At 37.3% G+C, this 14,900-nt stretch overlaps 1 protein-coding gene across 6 annotated transcripts in view; it reads left to right on the forward strand.

The window, feature by feature from the left end:
* Positions 1 to 1,286: 1,286 nt before the first annotated feature.
* LOC141426392 (GTPase-activating protein skywalker-like) overlaps positions 1,287 to 14,900 on the forward strand; it is a 78,131-nt gene continuing 64,517 nt past the window's right edge. For all 6 annotated transcript variants that reach the window (XM_074085265.1, XM_074085263.1, XM_074085261.1 and 3 more), the window contains exon 1: positions 1,287 to 1,641. In XM_074085265.1, coding sequence (XP_073941366.1) covers positions 1,339 to 1,641 — 303 coding nt within the window. In that variant the 5' untranslated portion in view covers positions 1,287 to 1,338. The remainder of the gene's footprint in view (positions 1,642 to 14,900) is intronic.

A 14,900-nucleotide genomic window follows, 5' to 3' on the forward strand; every position in this document is an offset into this window, starting at 1 on the left:
GAATTTAAAAACGATTTATTCAGCAATAGAAACACAAGACAAAAATATTGAATGCCAAAAGGTAAATAGTTTTTTTTTTTTTGTTTGGCATTTCTTTGTTTACCTATATGTGCCTATGTGCATGGGTTTTATTGCATATTGCATATTTAAAGTTATTGTGAAACGTTTTGTGATTAAAATGATTATTGTGGGCAATGACATAGTTAGTATTTGTTTATACCAATTTCAGTAGGGTATTTTTACATGTATTGTTATTTTTACTTGAACGTTGATTAACTCTTAGTTTTTTTTCTTAATTTTTTACATTCTATAAGCCAACTATTACCTTAGTTAGCCCGTAAATGCTAAGTTTTTTTTCTTATTTTTTACAATCTATAAGCCACTATTACCTTAGTTAGCTAGCCCTTAAAAGCTCCGTTGGTTACTAAGAGCTATTTTGATTATCTTATTATGTCTGTATGTTATATACTGAATGTATTTTCTTCACAATTTAATTTGGTTACGGCTGATTTTTCCGGTATTCCAACTTGGCCTATTTTAGCGGTTTTAGACATTAATAAATGTATGCGTAAGAAAACGAGGAAAATATTTCAAGACAATGTAGAAGAGAAAGTCTTCCTAAATTATTACTTTTACACGTGATGGAGGCGTGGGATTATTAAATAAAGTACCAGAGAGCTCCACTTAAGACTAGCGTACGGCACTTGTATGTTAACACTCCTGGCATTGGGCCAATGTTGCGTTTTGTGGTGATTTAATAATGTTCTATTATTACGATCCGTGCACCTTACGTACCTACGTTTTATGTGACGTGCGCGAGTACAAATATAGATAAACTTGAAATGTTTACTTATATGGTCTTGTTTATCACTTTTTAACATTTTCCGTATATAGGGATTAGGTTTTTTTAATTTGAAAATTGGCTTTTTATGGTTAAAATTCAAGTTGAAAATTAATTTTTAAAGTGATGGTAGGTAATGCTTTTCTTAGGGCTTTATTTATTATTATTGTTATTGAAATAATACACTAGCTACTGCTAGTACTTGTGACTTGTGTGTTGTGTTGTGTTTTGTTTAAAAAGTTTCATTTAGTTATTTAATTTCTTCTACATTATTAGTAACTAGCAATAAATTAAGATTATAATAATAAATTTAATTAAATAACAATTTTCAGTTTTATTGTTGTTTTAAAATATATCTGGCGTCAGAAACCCCGTGCGCGTTGCACGGTTAGATAAACAATCGAAGTGTGACAGGGCGCTATCGCATTTTCTGCGGAGGCTGGCGCGCAGTGCCGGCGGCGCGCGCGCACCGAAAGCATGTGCCTCATGCCACCGCGATGTACATAGAACCGGCCGCTTTCCGCGCCCCAAGCGCAGAATCCCTCGCGTCAGTCACCCCCGTTTGGACACAGTGCTTACCCACTCCCCTATTCGCAGGGAAGAAAGCACCCCTCAAGACCTACGACGAAGTACAGCCGCTCCTCCAGCAGAGCAGGAAACGAGAGCTGAAGATACTCATCAGAGAAAACTCCTGGCCGATCAACAGCCCCGTCCGCGCCTCGCTCTGGCCGGCTCTCTGCCGGCAGCACCAGCATGGCAAATCCATGCTTGACGGGTTCTACTGGGACATGGTCACGCAGGTCAGTGCTCTCTCGTTACGCAAGCCTGTAGGTTATCTGATGGCCCAAGGTCACATGTATTTACTTTGTTTGGTCGACGCAGCGTTCCGTGATAAGAAAGTGGCCTTGTAGATTCGGTAGGATGATTTCCATTCACACGGTGTTCGGTTGTCTAACATAATTGATTCATTCTAGTCACGTGACGCCTCCTGTTTTATTTGGCTGAATCAAACAGTTCGTTGGTCCTCGCACGTGTTTCGCAATTTAGGAACAAAATTATTGAGCATGAAACAATCTTTATTGTGCGATAATGACTGTAGTTCAACAGCACAAAATGCCGACTCGTCACAAGAAACCGCCGTTTGCGATAAAATTAGATAAGGCTTCCATAAGTTTTGAAAGAAATATACGAAATAACAAATAGATTCTATTTCTAGATTTGTCCGCTTAATCTTAACAGAATGCTACTGTATCACGAAAATACTTATCCAGCGGTTTTTACCAGTCATATAATAAATAAAATAAGCCTAGATATAAGTTTAATTTTTGTAGCTCTAGCTAGATGTTTGTATGCTTAATGGTTATGCCTGGATAGGTGCCAAGTCAGGTTCTTTATCGGTTCGTTTGTAGGTTACAAGAGTTTTTTTCTCTAAACATCCAACACAGACCTTGCATCTATCCGGAATAAGAAGTATCCTATTTACCAGAATTTAAATAATATTAAATTTTTAACGAAATGGCTCTAGCATTTCAACCCGGCGATTCGACACCTCAGTGTTATCTCATTTGTGATCTTCGGATTGTTTATTTACTTTTTGCACAACTTTGTAAATACAGAAGGTGGACAGACCTAATAACATCTCCACCGGTCAACAATAATCCAAACAAAATTTTAAAACAATGCATGGACAAACAAAAATCTAAACATCTTATTATTTATTGGTTTAGTTACCTTCTGATTATTCAAAATGGACTGGTTATGTATGGCCAACGTTCACATAAGCAATGTCTGTATTTTTGGCGTATTTCTGTGTGTGCAATCGGTATGATCACTGCACATTACAAGTAAAGCTAGCCGCTTCAGCGTTCACGCTCTCTTACGGCCAGGGGCCACAGGAACTACTACGAAACTCGAAAATCGAAGTTCGTATCGCACCGTCCCTTTCACTCGCGTCTTATATGACATAAGCTTCAGCGGGACGGCAACATACAAAGTTCGAGTTTTGCGCTTTGTGGTATAGGGCCTGCATGCCTCGATTAGGCACGACGAAATATAATTCCATTTCAACAGAGTAAAGATGTAGATGTTTTTATATGGTTATCTTGATCGCACTGTGCGCCTGTCATTCGCCCCTGTTTACGACATCAACGCACGCGCACTCTTCGCGACTTCTACGGCGCATTGCATAGCATTTCACCGGGCGCGTTGCGAATTTCTGTCTACGATGTTTTCAATTATCTTCTTTCTTGTAGGTCAGTAAAAAGAGATGACAAAATTTTATCGGAAACTTGTTTCTGTAGAAATGTATACATTATAGAACTCTATTATTTTTTCCTGTGCCTATGTTCCCGCTGCAGGGCGCATGCCTCCTCTCAAAATGAGAGGGATTGAACCGTAGTTCCCACGTCGGCCCAGTACGGATAACGAACTTCACACATACCTCAAGATTTTTCCTTTGCCGCAAAGCTCATGGTTAATATCAAATGTAATTTTGGCCATAAATTCCGAAAAACTCAGGTTTACGAGGCCGGGCTCGAACAAGCGATCCACTGCTTGAGAGGCCCTAGGTCAAACCACAAAATGACACGACTGTTTTTTTATTACACAAAGTTGAAATTGACGTCAACCCTTCGGTATCCTTAAACTCTTCTTGATAAAATTAAAAGGAGATTGCAACTAACTGATTCTACCAATTGACAAAAAAATGTAATAATTGGACAATAAACTTTCTATTGTTTTAGTCAAAAGAAGTTTGTCGTTATTTAAAACCTAGTAGGTGCAGGTGGTAGGCCCTTGTGCAAGGTCCGCCCGGATTGCTACCACCATCTGGCTCGCTAATCCTGCCGTGAAGTAGCAGTGCTTGCACTGTTGTGTTTCGGCGTGGAGAGTAAGACAGCCGGTGAAATTACTGACACTTGAGGTATCCCATCTTAGGCCTCTAGGTTGGCAACGCATCTGCAATACCCCTGGTGTTGCAGATGTTTATGGGCGGTGGTGATCTCTTACCATCAGGAGACCCACTTGCTCGTTTTCCATCCAGTCAAATAAACAAAAATGCTGATGTTTGACTAGTCATTATTACCTTTATCAAAACTCGTGCGCAGTATAATAGTAGGTATCTTACCGCAGTGCGCATTTTTACAATTTTGTGTACATTTGCCTAGTTTAGTCATTTTGGTTTAGTCAGATTGTTATTTAAATAATGACCGCACGGACGTCATCAACGAAAACCCGTAAAAAAACCGGCTCGATATATTTCTTTACATACACACACACACGCACGCACGCACTCACGCACGCACGCACACGCACACGCACACGCACTCACGCACGCACACACACACGCACGCGCGCGCACACACACACGCGCGCGCACACACACACACACACGCACACACACACGCACACACACACACACACGCACACGCACACACACACACACACACACACACACGCACACACACACACACACACACACACACACACACACACACACACACACACACACACACACACACACACACACACACACACACACACACACACACACACACACACACACACACACACACACACACACAAGTAAGCTTAGCAAAGCTTGTGTTATGGGTACTAAGCAACGGATAAATATAATTATACAGATATAGATACATACTTTAATACATATTAAACACCCAAGACCTGAAAACAAACATTCGTATTTTTCATACAAATATCTGCCCCGACACGGGAATCGAACCCGGGACCTCAAGCTTCGTAGTCAGGTTCTCTAACCACTAGACTAGGCCATCTGGTCGTCAAATCCAATCCAATCAAAGCCAGTCAAAGCCAATCTACTACTACAAAAACCAAGACAGATTATAGAAACATATGCCTGGTTATAATAAATCTAATAATAATTTAATCTCTACCGTCACCGTGATTGATAAACTATCTAAATAGTTTCTCAAATTAAAAAACAAATACAACGGTATAACCGTTTCGACTTTGTCGTTTTCGGTTTAACAACATTTAAACAGGGCCTAAATTATACTAGTTTAATATTATTAGCGTTTTACTCCAGTAAAATGTAAATCTACCATTCCCCCACTATCATCATCATCATCATCCCAGCCTATATACGTCCCACTGCTGGGAACAGGCCTCCTCTCAGATCGAGAGGGCTTGGGCCATAGTTCCCACGCGGGCCCAGTGCGGATTGGGAACTTCGCACGCACCATTGAATCGCTTCGCAGGTTTATGCAGGTTTCCTCACGATGTTTTCCTTCACCGCAAAGCTCGTGGTAAATTTCAAATGTAATTCCGCACATGAATTTCGAAAAACTCAGAGGTGCGAGCCGGGGTTTCGAACCCACGACCCTCTGCTTGAGAAACGATAGGTCAAACCACTAGGCCACCACGGCTTCCCCCACTATATTCCCGAGCATTTAATCCATAGAAACATCAAGCGTGGAAGCAAACAATAAATAATACTTTACTGTATCAAAACATCCGTGTCCAGCGTCGCGAGCGCAACAATGGGCTCGCATCTTAATTAGCGGCCACAATGGCAGCTAATTACGGCCGATAATGCCGTGATACCGTACTGTGACGAATATTATGTGTTTACAACGTATGAAGCTGGTTAGGACTTACAACAAAATTTGTATTAAAAGGTTAAAACGGACGAACCAGCTGTCTTAAAACGACAGTCTTGTCAAGTACAACAAATCCCAAGTGGCTAGGTTCAATGTCAAAAGTAGCCACAATGTCGTCTTTGTCTTAAATTCTTCCCAAGAGTTTTGAATTGGCAACATTAGATGCAGCCGTTTCTGTAAAGCCGCGGGGGAGCGGTTAATGTATGACCGGTAATTGTCTACTGCACGCCCTGATAATTCGTGCCCTTATCTTATGTAATTTGTTCATTGTAAACGAATTATCTGGTCGTACATTTCGGATCGACGATTACTCGGCCGTATATTAACCGCACAGTTGTCACGTCTCTGCGACCACGAGGACCAGACAAACGGCTTTGTAATGCATTGCGTGTGCAGCCTTTCAGCAGCTATTCTATAAGCGTCTCGACAGTGCAATGAACAAATACATTAACTGGCTAAGATTGTTTTTTTGGAATCTTTTTGTATTTTTTATTTCAATTCCAAATTTTTACTTTTACGGTCATCCCGTAAAACCTAAATTGAAAATACAAACTGAAATATAGATGCACAGAAAAACCAGAAAAATAAGACCAGGTCCTCGGCATTCCGTGCCACGTGCTATACCGCTACACCACTGCTGGATGGAATGCCGAGGACCTGGGTTCGGTTCCCGGTGCTGGTCTTATTTTTCTGGTTTTTCTGTGCATCTATATTTCAGTTTGTATTTACAATTTACATTAACTGGCAGCGTCTTATCTACAGGGACTTATATGTGTTGCATTTCTTCTCATCGGAATGTAATGAAACCTGTGTTTCTACGGCATCATTATTGTTATACACTACATATCGACTTTTCGAGGACGAAACGAAAATGGGGTAAAAAGCAAAGTCTTGTTATGGCTTATACTACATTTCATACTCGAAAGATACAATACAATAGTAAGCGATACAGAAAACAGATACACAGAGAGAAAATTACGAGGTAAGCAATAGGCGACGTTTGAAATGATGCTTGAAGCCTATGCTTTAACAAATAACTAAATACAAAATATTACGCAATTCGTCACGTTGCGGCTCACCATCAATGTCATATTTTGTTCACGTACTCCAAAAATTACACACAAGCTTATGACTAAACTGAACAGATTCACTTGGCATTTCTATTGTTGGTAAATTGCTCGCCGGCGTTCTCATAATGTTACGCTAATCCGTATATATCTGTAAACAAAACGATAAAATGGTAACATGCTTGCAACTACGCAATATTATAACAAAGCAAATTTTTGGGCGGGTCCGGGGCGAATTTACAATTTTCACTTCATGTTAAGTCTTATGGCATTAGATTGTCAGGGTGTTTTTACTTTATTCTCCTTAAAATAGATCCCTGTTGACCTATTGTGCATCACCACTTCCGTCTACTGAAACCTTTTCAATTTAAATGACATTCTTTACATGCTACTGCTTGCCTAGGAAATTACTTGATAATCTGGTTCTTAATTAGTGATCAACAATTCAACTGCTTGTTTCTAAATATTAATATAATGCTTTTGTTTTTATGCAGCTCTGACAATCAAATTGTGCAATTGATCTTATAATAACACTAAGAAAATCGGTTCAAATACGGCCTATTTTTTAAAATATGGCTCTCGTAATTAATGTCCATAAAACGCCTGTATATGATACACGTATGTATGACCAATATTAAGAAATATTACACGCCAGGTGTGCGTTGTTTTTTATGATTTACATTATGAGTCTGAAATTAATTATTTAAGTTTCTGAGATGTGACCGTCATTAGTGAAGTATAACAGCCTCTTTAAAAAACTCAACAACTAACAAAGCACAATACATAATAAAAATGACAATATTATGTACATTGAAGACGCCTCCATAAAAAGTCTCAAGTGTTTACCTTTTTGACTTACAGGTCAGCTTACTTTTATTATACATTATACAGGTTTGGGAGAGCTGCAAATTGTGACCACTCGTCAGGCTGTTTTTCCTCAAGTGGGATACCATTGTTAAGAGGTGTACTGTGCCTATGCAGCACTTATTGTGCCGTTAGTTGATTTCCCTCAGTGATGTGTTCCTATTACTGTCGTTAACGCGATTATGGAGTTCTCTTGGAGAGATAATAGAGTTTGTGTTGCTTTTCTGCTTACGTGACGTAACATTATCATACCCATTAACGTGGAATTTCTTTAGGCTAAGTGATTAGCATAATCAATAAAATTTACGACGGAAGAGTCGTAATTAATTTTAATATTTATCGTGATTGTTATAAGTGTATAAATAATGCTCCATTGTGCTTCCCTCCACGCTTTCAATAGCAATTTTATTGGCCCTGCAGTGCTTTAGGTTTGTTGAAACTTTCACCAGACCTTTGTCGTACTTATTGTGCTTAAATACAATAATAGGTACAACTGTTTGTAAACTTATGTTGCATTTCTTGGTTCTCTTGCAAATCTCATTTTTGTTTTTACTTTAGAAAATTATAAGACTTCTGAACAAACCCTCAATTCCTCTTTAAGTGACCTTTAATTTTCTTTACGTTATTTTAATTATTTTGCACCCATTCGCTTTATTTTTATATATCCAATTCTTGCATGTTGGCCATGTTTTATTTACCCGATGCCGTGAATGCAGTGTATGTGGACGATATTATTTCGGCGTGCGCGATTGGCACTGCGTCAACTGGGGCCTGGTTCACCTTGCCGCGCACGCGCTCTAACACAATATGTCTTTATTTGTGTATCTAGTGCATGTCATGCTGGTGAGATTAATTAATAAAATCCGGTGCACCATTTGTTACCATATTTGCACTAGTTTTGCGTTTGACAAATTCTTGGAAAATATGCTTTTTGCAATAGTCATAACTAAAGTAATAAGCTTATAATTCCTTTTCTTGGAACGTCAATTTTAATCCACGATTATTCATTTCCTAATAATTATACGATTGATAGTGTGTAGATACTGTTCTACAGTTTCCCAATTTTTCATTGTATCATCAATGGGGGAATGTTTCTGCTCGTTCTCCTTATCGCTTATTCATCCGGATATCCGTGCCATGAGTCAAAGCACCAAATTCCTTGGCTTCTCACCTTGCTAAGAATAAGAGATTCCGGTTTTCTTAGAAACGAGACGACATTGGGGATGCCATACAGAAATAAACGTTTCCATTAACCGTGGTTTCATATGTTCGTGAATTAGGAATGTCTGTTTACGATTTGACATATACTTTTGTGTTTACGTCTGATTCATCTCGATATTTTTGTCGTTTTTTTTTGTTTTTGTTTTTGTGCAGACTCTGTAACCGTCTTAGTCATTCATGTTATGACCAAATTATGTTGTGATGTACGAATTAACGAACATGTCTGTGATTTAATTTGCACTTGCCGATACTTAGCGTCATTATGTTACGAAATCATTGCGTACCACGAACATGTATGCACACTTATTCGAATAGCGACACGATTATCGAAATTTACATCATCCGGATTTAAGTTCTTTTTATATCAGCATATTTTGACAAAAAATTAAAATCTTCCTTTTTATATCAGCATATTTTGACAAAAAAATAAAATCTTCCTTGTTTATAAGTATTTTCTATGAGATCGTAAAGACAGTCACATTTCATGTCAATTAACAGCTGTGCTATAGTGCAGTGCCAACGACTTACGCGCCTTGACCTCGCGATCTGTCACATGTAGAAGCGGTTAGCTTTCCAATACGCCTCCCTTTTCAACATATACGCTTTTAACTTGTGAGACAAAGACAGACACGGGGAAAGCAACGACAATTTAGGGTCGAAATGTGGTAAATTGGCGTAGTTGTCAGCATTCAATTCATTTAACACCGCTGTGCTGACCTCCAGCGAACTTTGATTCATCCATCCATCAACTGCTACTTATTTAAATCTCATTTGAGAATCGTTGCTGATTTTGTAAATGTTCAGTTCCTAGGTACTCATAAAAGATAAATGAAGAAAGGTAATAAAAATGATTTTTCTTACTGCAGATAAAATCTCGGGTATAATAGAATTGCAAGAAATAATTATTAAATTAAAAATGCTATAAATTTAACCCTTTACTCTGTAATTATAGAGTTCTTGATATAAATAAAACGTCGCTGACGTAAAACCATAATCTCATTAAGTGAAATCCGATTATACCGGGCCTCAGCGGCGACCTTTATTAGAAACATTGTGCCTGCTTAATCCTCGCAGACTTTGATATGGTATTAAGTTGATGGACAAAATAATATTGCTTTAATTGAAAATTCCTTCTTACTCATTCATAATCAAGTCTCTGAGCCCTAATAATAACTAGCTTTTGTCACTAATTCTTAAAATATTTCGGTTTTACGACCATGACAATCAATGCTATATTCATCGTATATTCAGTTTACATAACTTCTGTTAAGTACTGCTTTGTAATCCTTATTGTAGTAGGTTTTGCTTCTTGTATTTAAACGATTACGTTGTATAAGATTGCAATAATTATTTCATCTTGGATAATTATCTGCAAACGTCTCGTTTTTAGACTTCTATAGCACAGTTTCTTGGCGGCTCGAACCCAATTTCATCTATTGTTTTCTCGTCATCTGGCAGAATACCAGCTGTGTACTCAGTTGAAGTTTGCCCATCCATACTAAAGATCCTGTGCAATATGAAAGTATTGTGTATCAACGAATACAATATTTGATTATATTTAGAATTTCAGATTTGGGCTTCTTGCAATCGTTGAACTATTCACAACGCAGTGAAACCTGTGAGTATGTATGTGTCTCTATCTTCTACCTATACTTCGATAACATTTTCGTGTTCAGATCTTGTAATGCCAGCATCACGACCGGTATTTTTTTCATTAAGAGGATTGACATCATGTCGACGACCTGTAGCTTGCGAGTCTTGTGATTGATTACTTCTCGCATTTCACGGATCTGCTTAGGACGCGGAAAAATATTGTTCAGTCGTGTATACCGACATGAGTACTATTAAAATCGATATATCGACAGCTCTTGTTCTAACCGTTACGTAGATTATTTTATCGTTGCGATCTAATTTATGGATATTGTTTTTCTCGCAATGTCAACGTGTCAAGCAGTAAAATATTTAGTATGATGCTTTTGTCTTATTATTACGACATAATATATTCTTTTGAACAAAATACAACGAAAAGATGTCAATTTTCCACGCCAGTCTCAATAAATAAAAATCCTATGTTAGCAACTGGGAGCTAAAATTGAATAGTTGTGTTTATATTTAAACTGCTATGAAAAATTCCTCCCTGTCAATTATAATTGGCTGTCATAAGTGGGTATCATTAGAGAGCAGTTACCGTGGTGTTAGTGTTAGGTTTTGTCTACGTCATTACTGCTGCCTGCCACTGCTCTTTACTTGTAAAGATAAATTATTATTATTTTACTCTTTTTTTATAATCTGTGTTGTATTTTATCTTTTATCTGGTATGGTTACTGTTGGCAAATAAATATTTTCTTTCTTTCTTTCAAAATATCATTTTTGGCTGTTAAATGTAAACTGTTTGGATTTTACAAATAATCCCCAAAACTCGTGACGCCAGTGCAAGCAGCTGAAGGTGAGAAAAGCCGAGTGATGTACAATCTATTTTAGGAGTTGGCCGTTCGCCATTACGGCACGCCACTTTACCTATGTAAAGTCAAACAATAACACTGCTGTTATTGAATTTTATGCGACATTAAAATTAGTAGATATTTGTTGAATAGATACATAAAAGAGAAGAGAAAGATATGGCCAGAGTATAAATATTTATAGTCGACTTTAAGTAAACAATTATACAATTTAGGCAAAAAGGCAAAACATTTTACGATTCGTACGAGTACAATTGGATACAGTAAAAATACGTACTGTATAATTTTGAAAGAGAAGAATATAATCATAGTCTATTTATGTTCCTTCAAATAACGTTATTTCTTTTTTCGGAACAGTAATCTAAGGCTCTTTTTAAGTCCGTACCTAGTGTTTATTCAATAAACATCTAGCTTCGAGTTCATTCCGCCCGTGCGTTTCTGAAATATTTGTGCTCAAATTATAATCCTTAGGAATGCTCATATTTACGTCCACATGCAACTCGCAACTATTATCATTATTTAATTCGCTTGAGACAACACTTTGGCACTATGATCCAAGAAACGTAACGGCAGAACATTCTAACTACCGTACTATTTTTGTTTTGTTTTGTCGCTATCAGAGAAGTGACGCCCACATTTACATCTCACAAAAACAACACGACACGGGAAACCGTTTTGTATTGAAATTCGTAAATCGAATTCTGAAATTGATTTGACGCTCCAGAGGGCACGTCCTTGGCGAGTCAGCTAATCAGATCACCTGCCAGACCTCACCCGGTGACTAACGCCGCCACTATTGATCAGCCCGCACAGGAAGTCGACAAAGGAACAAGAACTTATTTCCTGCACTTGTTAGGTTTAACGCACATTCTCCTGACCTTGAGACGTTTGCAATGGTCAATATTGGCGTTGTCTTAAACCAATGTAGTAAGAGCTATATCGGGCTTAAGACACGGTTTACGAGTCCTTTGTGCACATGGTTTATTTGCTACAGATGCGTGACCTTTGCGGTAATACTATGTTTAATGGATAAGAGTTCCCTAAGTCCGCTTTATTTTTGTCGTCCCGATTTTATATCGCTGGTTATCTTAATTACTTTTCGGCCAGTTTACGCGAGGCCATTAAATAGTGGCGTGTTTTTCTACGGTTCTACCGTTATTATGAAATAAACTGCTTGAATTATGCGAAAGCAACCCAGTTTTAACATTCCTTTTGAATGGAAATGTTTTTAATGCATCAGTCAGTGTGCAAACTTTACTAGTAGTTTCAAACTGAGCGTGTCGTTATTAGTTTCCAGCGAATCCATTACCTTTTGCTTTAACATGTGCTGCTGCACACTCTCATTTAGGGCCTTGTGTGAAATTTGTGGTACGAGCGCCAACGGCAACTGACATGAATAAGCGACAAGTGCTACTGTTACTATGCAGACCTAAATGGATAACCAGATGCCATGCTAGTTCTGATATTGCGGTTTTGCTAATTGAGTTTACGCAATCGCTGTCAATTAACCGGTGTGCTCTGCGGGCTGCTACACTTTATAGGCGTTCATTGCGGTTGGGATTAGATTGTTGATTGAACGATACCGGTTTGTTCCTTTAGGGAAATACTCCTCAATGTTCAATAGCTTGAGCGAATTTCAAAAAGGCTTGCTAACTTTTGATGAAAATTTTGGTAAGATATTTTTTTACATTCTTTATTGGACGTTAAAAACTACTCTTATCGCATTCATATCGTAATCTTGAAAGTTGTTAAATACACAGGCATTTCACTCGGTGCATAGCAAATCTTTGGTCTTGATAAACTGAGGAGTTTTATTTTGACAACAAAACTAAATTCGAATAATTTAGGTAGTTAAATAGTGATGAAACAAAACTTTCCTTACTACCAAATTTCAAAGAATCGACTTGACGAATTAATTTCTTCCTCAGCCACTGCTCCAGTAATTCAAGGACCGCCATTAATCTTGAGTGAAGCAATTTAAAAACCATCTCTGCGATGTTATCCGGTCGCTAATTGCGTTACATTGGGCGGGATTACTGATAACATGATGTGTCTATCATTGTTTTTAACATCATCACAATCATCTAGTTCAAGACGCATGCATGGCAGGCAGGCTCTGTGCGTTTTTAGGCTTCCGTAGTTTTGACTTTTGTTCAGTGCATATGTGCGTGCATTATTTACTGTATTATACTGCTTTTGTAATAATTTGTACGTTTTCTGTACAACTACTACACATTTTCTGTGTTTGTTGACTCAAGTGTTAAATTTTACAAATTTATATTAATAATTCTCCGTATGATGTTTAATTATGTCATGTAGTCCTAGCGTAGAAACATACAAAATATGCTGAAGTTTGTTGTGCATGTCTGTGTATATCATATCAATCTGACTTCGATAATTCAACACGGACGTCTGTGGTTGTATGGTTTAGATAATTCTGTAAGATGCACACATTACTCTCCTTGTTTATATATCAGTAAAGTTGTTCATTAATGTGATCACTTGTTCGCTTGTCGACACTTGAAACGGTATCGCGCTTTAAAGTGTATGTTTATCACTAAATCGCACGATTTACGTTACAGCTGAGTCTATTGAAATTATTGCCACATTGTTTGAATCCTTATAGTCTGTTTATAGATTCTTAATGTTCAAGTTATACATGGTTATACTCTGTTTGTGGTTACATGTATTTGGGCCAATCAACTATTTTACCGACACTTTGGGCGTCTCCTACGTTACCAAAACTGTCTCTGGCGTTACCAAAAAATTGTACTTCCAACAAGATATTTCACGGTTTAATAGGTTGAACTTAAGTAGGATGACATGTATTCACCCACCATCTATTAAATTACAGAAAAAACATGTTTACTTACAAAAATCTGCAATTATTTGAAAAATGTCGCGGACAGATTAGTGTGGGTAAAAAAGTTGATTGGCCCATTTTTCATCATAACTGGCACATTTTTTGAAGTTGTAAGTAATTTTTCATTTATTTTTTCATGACACTGGAGCTAATATACAAATTATTGAGTTAGATGACCTACTTTTTCGGTTTTCTAATTGTTTGTTTTTTTTCTAATATCACGTTACCGTCATAACATCAATTAACTAAAATAATATTGTCATTATCAATGTTGTGATACGGCCCGGCAGACGACTGGTCGCTTAGCTAATTAGTGTGGAGGTCTCTGAACCCTGTTGAGGTCACAATGTTTTGATTGTTATCAGCTTTTATGTATTCTTCACTCCACATACTATAATAACGTTAAATCTGTCGCCAATAACTTTTTTATCTTTTGACTGCTTTAAGTTTGGATTTTACGTTGTTTACTTATCTTTTCAAATCAGTTCGGATAGTTGAATAATTATATTGTTATTATTGCAAAAAAATCATAGTCTAGGCCAAATGAAACGACACAAACAGAAATTGGCTTCAATAATATGATAAAATTGTTACCGTTCGTACCGTGCGTACAACATAAAAATAAATTAACCTCAAGTTTGTTTAAGTTTGAGATAACGTAACGTTGTTGCATTTAGCAAACCGGCGATAATGAGTTTTATTACTTTATTTGTGGCGACTAACAAATTCTTTGGCATTGTTTTTAGTTTCAGACGTCTTGATTGTGTTGTCCTCATTAATGTTGCTATCTTTCATTTCACAAAATGTACTAGCTACATGATAATTATTATTTTTGTTATTGCAATAATTAATTTTAAAAGTAAAAAAAAAAAACTGAAGATTACGCTAGAAATGGTAATTTGCAGAATACCTACCAAAGTGACAATGCATGTTTTTTTTGTTTTTCAT

The sequence above is a fragment of the Choristoneura fumiferana genome, chromosome 3, assembly GCF_025370935.1.
Source record: "Choristoneura fumiferana chromosome 3, NRCan_CFum_1, whole genome shotgun sequence".
In the NCBI taxonomy this organism is placed as follows: Eukaryota; Metazoa; Arthropoda; class Insecta; order Lepidoptera; family Tortricidae; genus Choristoneura; species Choristoneura fumiferana.